Consider the following 15,119-nt stretch of genomic DNA (forward strand, 5'->3'; position numbering starts at 1 on the left):
CGTGCTACTGAAACCAGCATCATACTTAGGGAACAGTGGCAGTGCCCAGGGAGAGAAAGAAGATGAGCGAAAAGTTGGGAATCATAAAGTGGACAGTTGTTGGAGAAGATGGGATGGAGTGGGATCCCTCAGGCACGCAGAGGGGTTTGACTTGGTGAAGAGCATAAGGAGATGATAGTATCAGAAGGCATCTGACTGATATGAGATGAGGAGCATGGGAAAAGAGAGAGCTCTTGGGTGAGATAGCTATGGTCTGTGTCAGAGGTGGGAGCGCCTACTTCTGGTGAAATCGCAGGCTTTCAGAATGTCCACATCGCCTAGCTTCGGATAGCATGTGCTAATAGATACTCATTGAATTGAACTTAATTGAATCTGGGATTTGAAGATATATCCAGTAGAATCTGTGAACATTTTCAGACATCAAATCAGACGCCCTAAGGAAAATTTGGGAAATTTGACCTTGGTGTCATAGGAATTTGCTTAGTCATAGGTTCATAGATCTAGGAAGGACCTCTGAGGCCATCTTGTCAAACCCTTTCATTTTATGCTGGTTCTGACTGTCCAAGAATTCCTCCACATTATTTGCTCTTTGCTCCCCACATTTCTTGGCTTTCTGGGTCTGGTAGTATTATCAATAGTAAAAAGAAGCTCATGAACCCTAATTTGGATTTGGTTGCCACTTGGGTTATGTTAAGTCACCAGAAATTGAAGGAGCAGCAGCTAATATTAGTACAATCTATGTTCCCAAGGTGTATAGGGTTTTTATTTATAAAAATGTATAAATGAAGAAGAGGTTGCCTTGCCCCTCGGTGCTAGAGTTTGCATGGTGTTTAGTTCTTGATCACTGAACCAATTAAAACTTTGGAAAGCAAACTATAAGAGCCAGATGTTTGGAGAGGTGTTTGCTTTCTATACTTTCAATCATCAGCACAACAGAGAAGCAGCTTGGTTTAGGGCCAGAAAACCCCCTTTGGATTTCACTTTCAGCCTAAACTAGTGGAGTGTATTCAGACCAGCTGCCCCATTCTTCTAGCCCTTGATTTCTTATCTATAAAAACAGTAATACTGGAACCGCTTGATCTCTGCTTCCTCTCTGGCATGTGGCGAGGTCATCTCCAGTCATCCTGATCTCTCTCTGACCACTGAACCCAGATGGCTCTGAAGGAGAAAGTGAGGCTGGTGACTTTGCACAGCCCTTCCTCACTTAAACTCAATTCACTTGCAAATAATGTCATCACCTTCCTGATGTCACAGTCATTTTTGAGAATAGGGACAAACAGCAGTCACATGAAGAGAACCTGCAGGGTGACTGAATCAGGACTGCCTTAGAGCCTAGAGAAGATATTTTCTATGACAAGGTTACTTGCATGACTGCAGAATAACCATCCCTTTTATCAGTCAATCAACAAGCATTTATTAAATGCCTGCTGTTACCAGGAATTGTGCTAGATTCTGGGCTTACGAAGATAATTTATGTTTTGTACTTAAGGGACCTTAGACTAACCCAACAGTGTCAAACTCAAATAGAAACTTTTCCAATTACATTTTCACCCGTTTTGAGCCTCACTCAGGATTTTCGTGGGTTCCACGTTTGACACCTCTGCTCTAACCCCTCATCTGACAACTCAAGAAAAAGAGACCCAGAGAGTTTACTTGCCCAAACTTTCACAGATAGTAAAAGGCAGTCAGTCTTTAAACCCAGGTACAAGGATTCCAAATCCAGAACTCTTTCTACGTATATACAAATAAATAAGAGATGTTTTTGTTAATTGGCAGGTAGGAAGCACAGACACTGGAGGAAGGGGTGGTGGAAATCAGTAAAGGCTTCACGTACAAGGAAGTGCTTGAGTTGGTAACTGAAGGAAGCTGAGATTCTCTGGTCAGCTAGGCCTGGAGTCAGGAAGACCTGAGTACAAATTTGACCTCAGACACTGGCTGCGTGTCTCTAGGCAAGTCACTTAACCTTGTTTGTCTCAGTTTCCTCACCTGTAAAATAAGCTGGAGAAGGCAATGGCAAACCACTCCACTCCAGTATCTGTGCCAAGAAATCCTCAAATGGGTTCACAGAGAGTTGGACACGACTGAAAAATAACTAAGTAACAACAAAGGGATTCTATGAGGCAGAAGTGAGGAGAGAGGGCTTCTTAGGCAGGGGGATAGACTGTTTTGTCACAGGAGTGTCGTGTGTGAGCAACAATAAAAAAGCCAGTTCAGATGGGGTATAGAGTGAATGAAGGGGAGGAATGTATAATAAAAACACTAAGAGAGGATGGAGTTGGGTTATGAAGAGCTTTAAATGCCCAGCAGAGGCATTTACCCTGGTTTAGCCTGCTCTCCCCTCTGGTTGATCTGGAGGGTTGGAGAGTGGAATATTAAACTCCTCCTAAAGCTGACTCCAGCTTTGCATCTGCTGTTCTGCCTGGGTTCTGCTCCCCTGAACAAGATGGCCCCATGTTGGTTACTCCCTGGTGTCCCCTCCCCTGCTTTCCTGCCTTCTTTTGTGTGTCAACTTCATTAGATTGTAAGCTCCCTGAGGACAGGGACTGTCTTTCTTTTTCTTATTGTATCCCCAATGCTTAGCACAGTGCCTTGAACACAGTAGGCACTTCATAAATGTTTATCAAATGTTTATGAACTTCAAATCTACAAAGCCTTTTCCAGTCCTACAGTAGGAATGAGTTCATTTCCATAGCACATTTCCTCCATTTCTGTGTTTCATAAGTTCTTTGCAGGATGGAAGGGAGGGAAGGAGAGAGAGAGAGAATGAATATATAAGATCCTGTTGTGCAGAGCTGGGTACCATGATGCTCATGCAGCGAGAGACAAAAGTGATGCCCTGAGATGGGCAGGTGGCACAGCAGCAGTACACGGGCAGGAGAGGGAGGGATCACTCTTCGTGTTGATTGGTATATCACGGAAACAAGGGGAAGGGAAGCATGGGCAGGCTAAACTGGGAAAGAAGGCGTCTTGGGTTTAGAGAGAGGTGAGACAGGGTCCAGGTGCAGGAGGAAGCAGCTGGTGAGAGACAATCTCTACTCCCATCCCCACTCCACCCCTCCCACACCGGTCCCCAGTGAATTGGCCTCAGAGATGATGATGGGTCATGCCCAGAGCTGAAAGCAGGAGCATGGGGGTGGTGCAGGGACTAGAATAGTAAGCTTTGTTCTGCTTCTTGCCACCTCAGAAGCTTCCCTCTGTCTCCAGGCTTACTGGCCAGACTCGGACTGGGCTTCTAAAGAACAGAGCTCATCTCTGGTTATGCCCTAGCGCTTCTTCTTTGCTTGACTCTACTAATGTTAGATTCCTATACGACACATAACTTAGCAGGGAAATTGAATTTTGCCAAAAACTAATGAAGAAATATAAAACTCCTTAGGACCTAGACCTGGAAGAGATCTTGAAAAGGTCATCTAGTATCCATACTCCTGTTTCATAGATGAAGGAATGGAGGTCCAGTCAAATTACTTTTTAATGTCACATAAATAGTACCGTAACTAGGACTTGAACCCAAGTCCCATGACTTGAAATCCAGGGCTCATCCTACAATTCAGTTCAGATCACCAAGCATTTGTTAAGCACTGACTAGGTGCCAGGCATTGTCATTGGTGCTAGGGTGTACAAAAACCAAAATAAAACAGGTCTTGGCCTCAAGAAGCTTACACTCTATTAGGGGCTTATATTTTCCTAAACAAATATAAATGCATTTTAGATGAGTGACTTTTTTTTCCTTTTGGATTAGAAGTGTGTCAGTTCTCCATTACTACATATATCTGAGAGTTTAGTGGAGGCCATGAATATCTTTATTACTCAAGTATTAGGAACAGTGTTAACCATGACCAAAATGGCAAAGTAGAGAAATTTTATCTTTGAAATCCTGCCACTTTTATCTTCTCCTCTTTCCCTTTAGTAAGTCCTTCCCTAGACCTCCAGTGTCACTGTACTGGCTTCTGGCTTCTCAGTGTTACCCAGTAGAGCACTCCTATGAAACCAGATGTTTCTTTATAGTCAACCTTTCCCTCCCCCCTTTCCTTTTTCTCTTCAAAAGAGTGTCCTGTTTCCACAAGTTCCTTGCCTAGTAAAGGTTAAGGCCTTATTTTCTTTCCCTCAGATTCCTACTTATAGGAAGCTAATGAATTAATGTGGGCCATTGTCATATAATGATTTAGAGAAAGGCCATCTAGTCAAATACCTTCATCTTATGAAGGAAAACATGGACACCTGAAGAGATGAAATGACTTGGCAAAGGTTACACAAGTAGTAAAAGACAGGAGCAGAACTCGAATCCAGGTCCTCTGACTTCAATTCCAATGCTCTTTTTGTAGCGTTCAACTTATGTGGGGATGGGTTAGTCATATAGTCATTGTGAAAGAACTTCCTGAAAACAACGCCTTAAACCAGAAAATTAACTCAAATGGTAAAATTTCAGCGACAGCGGGAGAGAGGTTATTTTAGCTCTTTTAGGACAGATTGACCCAGGTCACGGTATAAAGTCTGGCCTGCCAGGAACATGGGAGCTGATAAGAGAAATAATAAAGAAATGACAGGTGGGGAGATGGTCTTCACAGCTATGATTTCTAGACCACCTCTCTGACGCTGGCCTTACTCTCTCATAGTTTGGTTCCCCAACATGTAGGCAGCCCCACTGTCTTCCCTGCCATCCTTCTCTCCCTGGATTGTATATTTAGAAGCATTAACATTGTTGAGATGTTGTTCCCCTCCTTCCAGGCACAGCTTGCCACAAACCATTCTCTCCATTCCTTAGTTCTTTCTTATGCCATCATCCCTGTAGCTGGATATGCTCTCTTCCCTTCTCACCCATTGGTGAACGAATAGAATGCTATGCTCTCCTCTTCTCTTGAGATCTTTGCCCCCATATCCTATCATCAATCATGCCTCACTCAGCCTTGGATCACTCCCGTCATCTCCTCCCTTTGTTCTTACTCACATGCTATGGAATGAAGCTACAGAAAATCTGTTGACTGAGTTCTCTACACATTTGTTATATAATCCTAACTGGGCGCTTACTATGATGAGAGAGGCCTTTTACACATCCCTCGTTGACATACTATCCCAGTTCTCTGAGGAGCTCTTTCAAACCTTTTTATCATTTCTCAAAAATTCTTTATACCTCCCTCTCTGCACCCTCTCAGCTGAGAACCTTGCCTCATATTTCACTGATAAAACTGCAGCCATTCGCTGAGAGTTCCCTCCTACCCCTTCCTCCGTGTCTCGCATCACTCAGATGCCTCTGCTACTATCTCCTGCTTCCCTCTGTCACATAATGAGGTAGCCCTTCTCCTTGCCAGAGAAAACCCCTTGATGTGCACAAGTGATCCCATTCCATCCCATCTTCTCCAGCAGATCACCCCTTTCTTATCCCCCCTCTTTTACTTATGTCCACTTTCTCCCTGCCTCTTGGTTGCTTCCTATATACCGATGTGCCCGTATCTCTCCTGTCCTCAAAAAAGCCTCCCTTGATCCATCCATCTCGCCTAGCTTTCATTTCATGTATCTCTTCTCTCTTTTGTGGCTGAATTACTTGAGGAAGCCATCTCCAACTAACACCTCCACTTTCTCTTCTTTTAATTCTCTGCAGTCTGTCTTATGACCCCATCACTGAACTACTCTCTCCTCTCTTACTAATTGCCAAATCTAATGTCTTTTTCTCAATATATCCTTCTCAACCTCTCTGAAGTCTTTGGCACTGCCCATCACCCCCTTCTCCTTGATATTTTCTCTAAGGTTTTGTGGCATTGCTCTGAGTCTATCCTGTGTCTTTCCTACCTGTTTTATCCCCGGACCTTTCAGTCTCCTTTCCTGGATTTTCATTCAGGTAGATCATGCCTGCTAATTGTGTCCCCCAAGGCTCTGCCCTGGACCCTTTTGTCTTTGCCCTGTCTTTGTTGATCTCATCAACTCCTATGGATTCAGTAATCATCTCTGCGCCCATAATTTCTAGACCTATTTATTCAGCCCTAACCTCTGTTTTGACCTCCAGTCTCACTCTTCAGCTTCCTATTCGACATCTTGCACTGGATGTCCCACAGACATCCTAAACTCAAAATGTCCAAAACTCAACTCATTTATCTTTCCCCCCAGACACTCTCTTCTTCCAAACTTCTCTATTGTTTTTGGGTCCATTTCCCCAGCCATAACCTAGGTATTGTCCTCACACCCCCTTTGCCCATACCCAGTCTGATGCAAAGGCCTTTCCGTTTTACCTTTGTAACATCTCTAGCATACACCCCTTCTCTCCTCTGACAGTGTCACACCCCTGGGGCAGGCCATCATCACCTGACATCTGGACCATGGCAGCAGCTGCTGTTGGGTCTCCCTGCCTCGAGCCTCTCCCTACTTCTGTCCGTCTTCCACTCAGCTGTCAGATTGCCTCCACTGACTCTCTGTCACCTCCAGGATTAAATATAAAACCCTCTGGTATTTGAAAGTCATCACGTAATAGATGCTGCATTTCACTATGTGATCGTCACAGATTTCATGCAAAATATTAAAAAGCAGGGTGCAACCATTATGTGAAGTTTTTTTTTAATTGTGCTAGTATTACTTAAAAATCATTTTTACTCAGCTGTCTTTGGTGCAGTATTAGGATGCACAAAATGCTCGTGAATATACAGTAAACTTGAATACTGACAATGCATGTGCACTGAGAGCTCTAGGCTTGCAGTTGCAATGCGTGAGAGAGAAATGCATAACAATATGCCACTAATGAATACATTGCTGCTCCGTTTACCTTTTAAGCAGCATGACAAGCAGAATTATACCATGCGACAATTATGTGATGAAAGGTTAGAAAACCCCACTTGGACTGGGGGACCCCTCCAACAGGGTGCGATGATTATAGTGAAATATGCCCTTCAGTGAGGCAGCCTTGAGTTCATATCTGGCTTCACTCACTAGACAAGTCATGTTATTTCTCTTTGCCTAAGTTTTTCGCTAAGGTTTTGTGGCGTTCTTTTGTGGATGACAGAGGGGTAATCTGCTGGAGAGGATGGGATGGAATGGGGTCACTTGTGCACATAATGGGGTTTGCCCTGGCAAGGAGAAGGGCTACCCCATTCTGTGACAGAGGGAAGCAGGAGACAGTGGCAAAGGCATCTGAGTGATGCGAGACACGGAGGAAGGGGTAGGAGGGAACTCTCTGTTTTGTACGATGGGGATAAGAATAACAGCACCCCACCTTCCAGGGCTATTATGAGATTCAAATGAGAAAATATTTGTAAAGCACTTAGCTCAGTGCCTGGCACATAGTAGGTTCTATAGAAATGCTTATTTCCTTCTCTTTTCCTCCCCCCCCCCCCCACCATCTTTTTGACTTCTTGAATCTTTCTCCACTCCAGTGGCACTTGGCAGTCGTTGACAGTAGCCTCCTTGCTCTTTCTTGCCACAAGGCTCCATCTCCCAACTCCAGCGATGTTCTCTGGTTGTCTTCTGTGCCTGGAATGCTCTCCTTCTTCATCTCTGCTTTCTAGAATCTCTGGCTTCCTTTAAGTTGCAGCCAAAATCCCACCTTCCCACTAAATCCTAACCATCTTCCTCATTGGATTATTCCCGCTTTATCCTCTCTGTGTTTGGTTTGCATGTGATCTCCCCATCAGACCGTGAGCTTGATTACAGGGACTGCTTTTTGCCTTCCTTCTTAGCCCCAGCACTTAGCATATAGCAGGCACCTCATAAATTCTTGTTGCCTGATTGATTACCAACCCCATCAGTTGTGGCTGCTCGCAGAGGACTTTGACTTTACAGATCCTCTCCAGGGATCTTGGAACTTAAAAGTGTTAGAACTTGAAAAGTGAACTCTCTGTTTTTTCCAGTCAGGAAGCCTAGACCTAGTGAGGTCAAATCACCTGCCAGATATGATGGGGAATAAGTCATAGTGGCAGGATTTAAATCCACTAATCTTGACTCCAAATTGAAGGTGCTTTTCACCCTACCTCCCCCGCTTTGTGACTGAGCCAAGGTTGTAAGATCAGGCTTCTGAATCCTGCCTCCCTTTCTCCACCTCTCTCCCTGAAGATTGAATGTTTCAGATTAGGATCCAGGGTATAGAAGCCGAGATATGGCAGCCTCCACAAAGCTGACTCTGGATTTTTAAAATTACGCTCAGCTTCATCCCTGAGAGCTCCTGATATCTTATGAAAGATATAGGACCTGGCTCCTTCTCCCAACCCCTGACTTCTCCGTGCATAAGAGCATTTTCCATTTGTCCTACTTTTTATGATTTCTTCTTAAAGTCTCAGTTGCTTTCTTCTCTCATGAAGAAGAGAAATATCCTTGAACTGAGGGGTTAAGGCTGAAGTGGGCTTCTGCCTCTTGAAGGGAGGGGGAGTTCTCGAAGGCTACTGCATCATCTACAGCATGTGAAGAAGACAAGATCTTCCTGTCAGTTGTCAGTCTCCCTTTGTTAGCCTGTTCCTCAGAGTCAGGAGACACTTCTGCACTCTGACCTGGATTGCTGGTCTCCTCTAAGACCGCATTAAAGTCCAACAAAATTCAGACTAAATGATAGCAAGGCCAGTCTGGTCGAGTAAAAAGTCTGAACAATAGACTATTCCTTGAAGAAATCCAGCTGCATTACTTTTAGCAAAGTTAGAGTCAGGATTTGTAATCGGCATATCATATAGCTGCTTAACTGGTGTGCTTATAGGTCAGGTTTTCTCTCCAGTCCTCTCTACTGATCTAAATTCTACCAGTTCAAGGCTCCTCCCAGATTCTGACTCGTTCAGGAAGCCATTAATGATCATCCTTACCACTGAGTAGATGCACTTTGGTTAATACTTCCTGATGTGCTGCTGGGGTAAGGGTGATTTAGACTCTACCCTCAATACATGTTATTTCCTGCCCCCCAACTCAAACAAATGAGAAACTGCTTGGTCACAAGATCTGTGCCTTATTCTTCTTTTCTCTTTTTAATGCTTAGCACAAGACTGGATAAATTGTGGGCTTTCAAAAAATGTTTGTTAAATTGAATTGGTTTGAGCAATGTATACGGTTTGGGGCTTTTCAAGTGTTTGAAAAATGTCTCTCAAGAAGATAAGCATGCTTCGGGTAACCCGCTTTCACCATGATTGATTCGCCCATCCAACTCCATCTTCAAAGTTCAATTCCACATATTCCTGTTTGAATTAAAATTTGGAATTAATGAGGTACGCATAAATTAAGTAACTTGTAATTGGGAACCTAAACTGAATCCTGATTAATACATGTCCTGCAGACCTGTCTGATGAACACAATAGGAGTGTGAGAGGCTCCAAACTGGGAAAGACACCAGAGGGTATTGAAACCCAAGCTGTATTAATGGTTTCTATAGTGTTATTTGCAGTTTAAAGTGATTTTAAGCATTTTGGAACAAGTTGTGAAGACATGATAAGTATCCTCTCATACCAGGGGAATTTTTTTTTAAGCCTCAAAGTAGGGACTTCATGCCAGAGCTAGAGGAAGATGGTTGGGGGACAGCAGCATTGACTGCGTAAACAGAACATTGCATTAGGTAGGACAGCCTCTGGTGAGTTGAAGTTTTCTCGTATTGTTGTTGATAAACTTGATGATGAAAAGCCATTGTCACTGGTAGAATGTTACCTTGCCCTGTGGGGAGAATGACTCAACAACTGGGTTTCCTATAAATTATCCTCAAGGGCCTGTTTCTAGCTTTTCTTTTCCCCAAACTCATGTGTGTGATGTCCTGAGAATAATTTTCAGAGGAGATGGAAAGAAATCAAATGTATCAGTCTTTCACCAAGGATTGATTGAGTATACCAGGACCAGACTGCCCAGGATGCTGAAATGTATGTGGGCCTTCCCTAGAACAGAACTTCTTATAGAGTCATGGACCCCCTCACCCCAGTCTGGTGAGGTCTATAGACTTCTTCTAAGAATGATGTTTTAAAATGCATAAAGTGAAATGCATACTTTTGCAGAGGAAACTAATTACATTAAAATACACTTATCTGTCTATATATACACACATACTTACATATAAGTGTGTGTATATATAGACATATATACATAGATATATAGATAGATGGATATATACATTTTTCAAGTTCATGAACCTTAAGGTAATAACCCCAGCCTTAAAGACACTTCTGATTTTCTGGGGGAAACATCACACATACATACACACACTCACATACGTTCTCATACTCATACACACCCGCACAAGACTGATACGAGTATCCAATTTAAAGACTGAAAATTTTTATGATGGGGATTTTTAAGTGACAAGGCTGTGGAAGAAGCACTGGATTTTGTGTTGTAAGACTTGGATTCGAATCCCAGTGGGTAATTGATTTAACCTGTCTGAACCTCACCTGTTTAAAAAAAAAAGACTAAGTTAGATGTGGGCATCTCCCATAGTGGGTAGGGTACTGAGTTTGGAGTTAGGAAGACCTAGGTTAAAATCTTGATGACTTAGTAATTATACGATCTTGGACAAGTCACATAAACTTTTAGTTTTCTCATCTATTAAATGAAGGGGTTGGATTTGTTAACCCCCCCCCCAAGTCTTTTCTAGCTCTAAATCTATGATTGTAAATTCTGTATATCAGAGGGAAAGAAATTTAGTGAAGTATGGTGTAGTTAGGAATAAATTATTGGGTATTGCCTCAGACAGACTGAGACTGGGGAAGGACCTTGGTTTGAAAAGGCCAAGGTCACCCACTACATCCAGGGCCATGGCCAGTCATCTTGACTTTTGTCTCACTATTGGACCTTCCGTGACCCTGGAGGAGAGAGTGAGGCTGATGACTTTGCTCAGATTCACCTCACTTAAATCCAATTCACATGCAAATCAAGACATCACCAGTGACTTCACTGGCCTTCTCCAAGAATGAAGGATAAATCACAATATTTGCAGGAGATGAGGTTCCGGCTGAGCCTTGAAGAATAGATAAAACGTGGCCGGGGGCAGAGTTCTAGGTGACGAGAATAACATGAGTGAAATCAGGGGGGAGGAAATGAGCCTGGGGCAGTGAGGAGCTTGGCCTCAGTGGAGCAGAGGGGCACCTCCTTAGCTGTGAAATGGATTGCATTTTCCCTCTAGCAACACCTCTTCTTCTCGTTCCCACAATCTAGCTAACAGATTCAGAACGGATTCTTCTCGGAATATCACAGCTCCCGAGGATGCCTACAGGAGCCTGGCACACAGAAAGCTCTAAGGTGATCCTTTGAGGCCAGAGCTTTTGTGTCTTTATCCTTTCTATAGTTAAGTTGGACAACATGGCCCAGGTCTTTATGATGTTCCCAGTGAATCTGACCTTGCAGAGCGACTGACTAATCCTTTCTTTGCCCTTTACTTTCCCTAACAAAACTTTCTTCATTCTGTGATTTTGTAGGTTCCCAAAGGCACTGACCAGAATTGGGCTCAAAAATTGTATGACCGGCATTCCAGCAGCCAGCACTTCCAGAAACCCAGAATGTCCAATACCTCCTTCATTGTCCTTCATTTTGCAGATAAGGTGAGTGTTCTCTTTGGAGGCCTGAATACCAAGCAAAGTCCTACCCTGTGGGCCTGTGAGCTGAGCTCTTTCTTCGAATATGATTAGCTTGAAGGTTTCCCATGAAGGTTTCTGGTTTATCTTCCTTCCTGACTTAAGCATCTGCCTTGTACCAGACTATTCCTGAAATACAATCCAATATATCAATACTCCTTTATAAGGTTGGTACTGGGAGATAGGACTTATACTTGCTTAAATGTTTCAGGAGGGCTTATCTTACCTGTGAGGGATATGTGTGTGTATGTCTATATGCATATGTGTGAACCTCTTTGTGTAGAAACATACACAAGACAGGGGTAGAACCTATGATGTTATTGGTATAGGGAACTCTCAAATGAGAAAACTCCCTCCACCAGTGCATGCTGAAACCTTCTCTGCAAGCTTCTATGATCTTGGAGCACTAAGAGATTTGACTGACTTGCCCGGGGTCATACAACCAGTATGTATCATAGGCAAGACTGGAACCCAGGTCTGCCTGGCTTTGAGACTGATTCTCTGTCTGCTAATTCATACAACCTCTCATACATATATATAGTTCATATGATCATAAACCATGTAATTACATGGAATCATTTCTATTACTTCTTTTTATCACAGTGGCATGTTTTGGCAGAAGGGCTATGGTTCATTCTCTAGAGGTCTTTGCTACATTAGGATAATTAAAACTACGCATTCTTTCTTGGAAGCTGTGCCTTCAGTGGGCATGGGCTCTGGGAGGTTTTATTAAGCTGAAAAGACTTCAAGTACAGGCCCAGATACAATTTAAGGACTGGCCTAACTAAATTCAAAGAGGTTCATCACCAAAGAGTTGGCTACCAAGTGTTAAGGGGTCCCCTGAACTTGTTTTTTTGAGTTGCCATATTTTTAACTTGTGGTATTGTTTTTGGTTAACACAAGACATGAATTTTTTGGCCACAGTTACCCATTAACACTATTTCCTATGGAAGAAACAGTGCTAATTTTGAGAAAATCACACATCCAAGAACCAAGACATCAGAGTTCAATCACAGTAAAATGTCTATGGTACTAGTTAGGTTTTAGTGCTTGAAAAAACTAATGATATGTTCCTAAAAAGGTGGGCAAAAATAACTTTTTGTAAATGGTTTCCTATTTTAAATACACTACAGGAAGTTGCCATTTAAAGGAATTCTACAGAGTCATTTTGTAAAACTAAATAATTGCCCCCTAATCAGTATTTTGTGTAATTTCTTATTTTCACATATTTTTTATTAAATAGCCCAAAGTCATGCTACTTTAGCACTTTGCATTGGAGCTCCTTGTGTATTGCATTGGATCATGGTCCCATGAAAGTATTGACGTTTGCTTAAAGGAAGGCACAGCAAATATGGAATTCCTTCCTATATTTTCTCACTGCTTGTACCTACTTAGAAAAATGTTATGAAGTTGAGATGAGCTCTGATTGCTTCCCCAAATCAGTACATTTCTTATTATCTCATGCTGCCTCATGTAGCAACTTCTGAAGACTCTGCAAGTTAACATTGGTCTGCTCTGGCTGAAGCTCTGACTACCATCTCTTTTTTCCTGTTGCATTGGGCTCAAGGTGGAGTACCACTCAGATGGATTTCTGGAGAAAAATAGAGACACCGTGTATGAAGAACAAATCAACATCCTGAAGGCCAGCAAGGTAAAAAAGGAGGGGCTGAATTAATAGTATCTGTGGGTTGAAGGTTTGAGAAATAATCAAAAGAAAAAAATCATCTATAGCTAGAGGGGGGCACTACTTGATGTAGAACCTATCTGTGGTCATCAGCCTGGAAGAAGAGAAGAGAAGGCTGTGTGGGGGACAGTAAAGGCTGCTATCAGCATTAGCACTTCTCTTCACCATGTAATCCCCATTTCTAATTGCTAAGAAGATGGAATATGTGGGAGGGTGTATAGAGGGTGGGGGAGTGGGTTATCATAAGGATGGGTGGTCACTAAACAAGGGAGGAAGCAAGAGAGTCAGCAGACGGGGAGAAAGATAATCGCATGAGAAATGAATGGAGAAGGAAAAGAGAACATCCAATTTGTCTGGGTCTTATCAAGCCCTGTCCCTGATCTGAATTCTGACGTAAGATGGTTCTATCCCTACTGAAACAGATAATCATAGTCCTTATCAGTTGCTTTATAGTGTCAGAGTCAGAGCTTAAGAAAGACTGAAACCGATGCCCATGTAACAGTTCTCTGTTTCTCCAAATTTTACCCATGAAGCTTGTTAGTTTCTTCTTTCCTCTGCATACGTATGCCAGGTAGCAAACATTGTGCCCATTTTACAGGTAGAAAAAGTAAAATGTCAGAGGCTAGTTTCCGTTATCTCAACTAAGTTGAATAATCTAAGTAAGAACAGAACCTAAGTCTTTCTATCCTCCTGCCCTTAGCCTCCTATGCTAGACAGTGATATTTCCTGAATTGCCTCAGAGGTTCTGTGTTATCTTGCTGCCAATATTAATTGTGCAATACCTTTCCCTCCTCCTTCACTCTTTGAAAGCTCAGGATATGGCAGCCATAAACATATGACCAGGGAGGGTTATCATTTCTCTCACTCTTGATGCTCATTGGATGGTCTCTTCTTGGTAATGCTATAGTCAGGATCCATTTATTAAATACTTACATATTGTTTAAAGGAATTTTGTGTGTATATCATTGTGCTTAGATAGAAATTGAGAAAACAGTCGCTTTAAGCTAGAGCGATCAAGGGAAGTTTTATGGAAAAAGGACTAGAACTGAGCTATGAAAAGCAGAAAATAACTCTAACGCCATTTTGAGTTACAAAAGTATTTTCCTCATTCCATTAATAAAAATAATATTAAGCCAATTTCATAGTTGAGGCAACCAAAGCTGTGAGAGACTGTGCTTCATCCAGAGTCACACAACTAAGTGACATCCTTGACTCTCGGTCAGCCTGACAAGTGATAGAGAAATGGAGGTGGCATTTTAGGTCAAGGAGGGAGCATATCGAGTAGAAACAATAGCTTAAGTGTTGATGTGTGTGTAGAACAAGTACATTATATTTGGAGGCCTTAGTGAGGAAGAGATTAACCTAATAGAATGAGTCATGTCTCTTAGCGAAATGGGGAATAATGTTTCAAGGCTCTAGTGAATTATCTTGTTCAGCCCTTTCATTTTACTAATGAGGCAATTGATATTCATAGAGACAGAACCAGACCTCTAATTTTTGGCTCTCTTACTTCCCAAATCAGTAAGATTCTCACTATTTCATGCTGCCTCTACTCTGCAAAAAGTTTTGCTTAAACCTTTGCTTAATCCTGCTTTAATCAAGCAATTAATTAATAAACATTTATTAGGCACCTAGTCTGTGTCAGGCTCTCTGCTAAGTGCTGGGTATACAAAAAGAGACAAAAGATGGTCCCTGTCCTCAAGCAACTTACAGTCTAATGGAAGAGACATTAGTAAGCTGCTCTATATAAACAAGCTATGTACTAGGTAAATAGCAGATAATTAGCAGAGGGAAGGCTTTAGGAAACAGTCAGTAAATTGTGTAAACTGGAGGTCATGGTTAAATGATTTCTCTACCGTCCCATCAAAGATACTTTTTCTTCTTCTATTACTTTCACCTCCTTCCTCTCTTGTCAGTGTTCAAATTTCTCA

The 15,119-nt window shown here is 42.4% G+C and overlaps 1 protein-coding gene across 4 annotated transcripts in view; it reads left to right on the forward strand.

Moving 5' to 3' along the window:
- The window catches only part of MYO5B (myosin VB), a 565,409-nt gene that overhangs the window by 363,981 nt on the left and 186,309 nt on the right, over positions 1-15,119 (forward strand). For all 4 annotated transcript variants that reach the window (XM_069104353.1, XM_069104327.1, XM_069104336.1 and 1 more), the window contains 2 exons: positions 11,349-11,471; positions 13,072-13,155. In XM_069104353.1, coding sequence (XP_068960454.1) covers positions 11,349-11,471; positions 13,072-13,155 — 207 coding nt within the window. The remainder of the gene's footprint in view (positions 1-11,348; positions 11,472-13,071; positions 13,156-15,119) is intronic.

The sequence above is a fragment of the Petaurus breviceps genome, unplaced genomic scaffold (assembly GCF_028583685.1).
Source record: "Petaurus breviceps papuanus isolate PSGF00001 unplaced genomic scaffold, PetGlider_PUasm1.0 131, whole genome shotgun sequence".
NCBI lineage: Eukaryota > Metazoa > Chordata > Mammalia > Diprotodontia > Petauridae > Petaurus > Petaurus breviceps.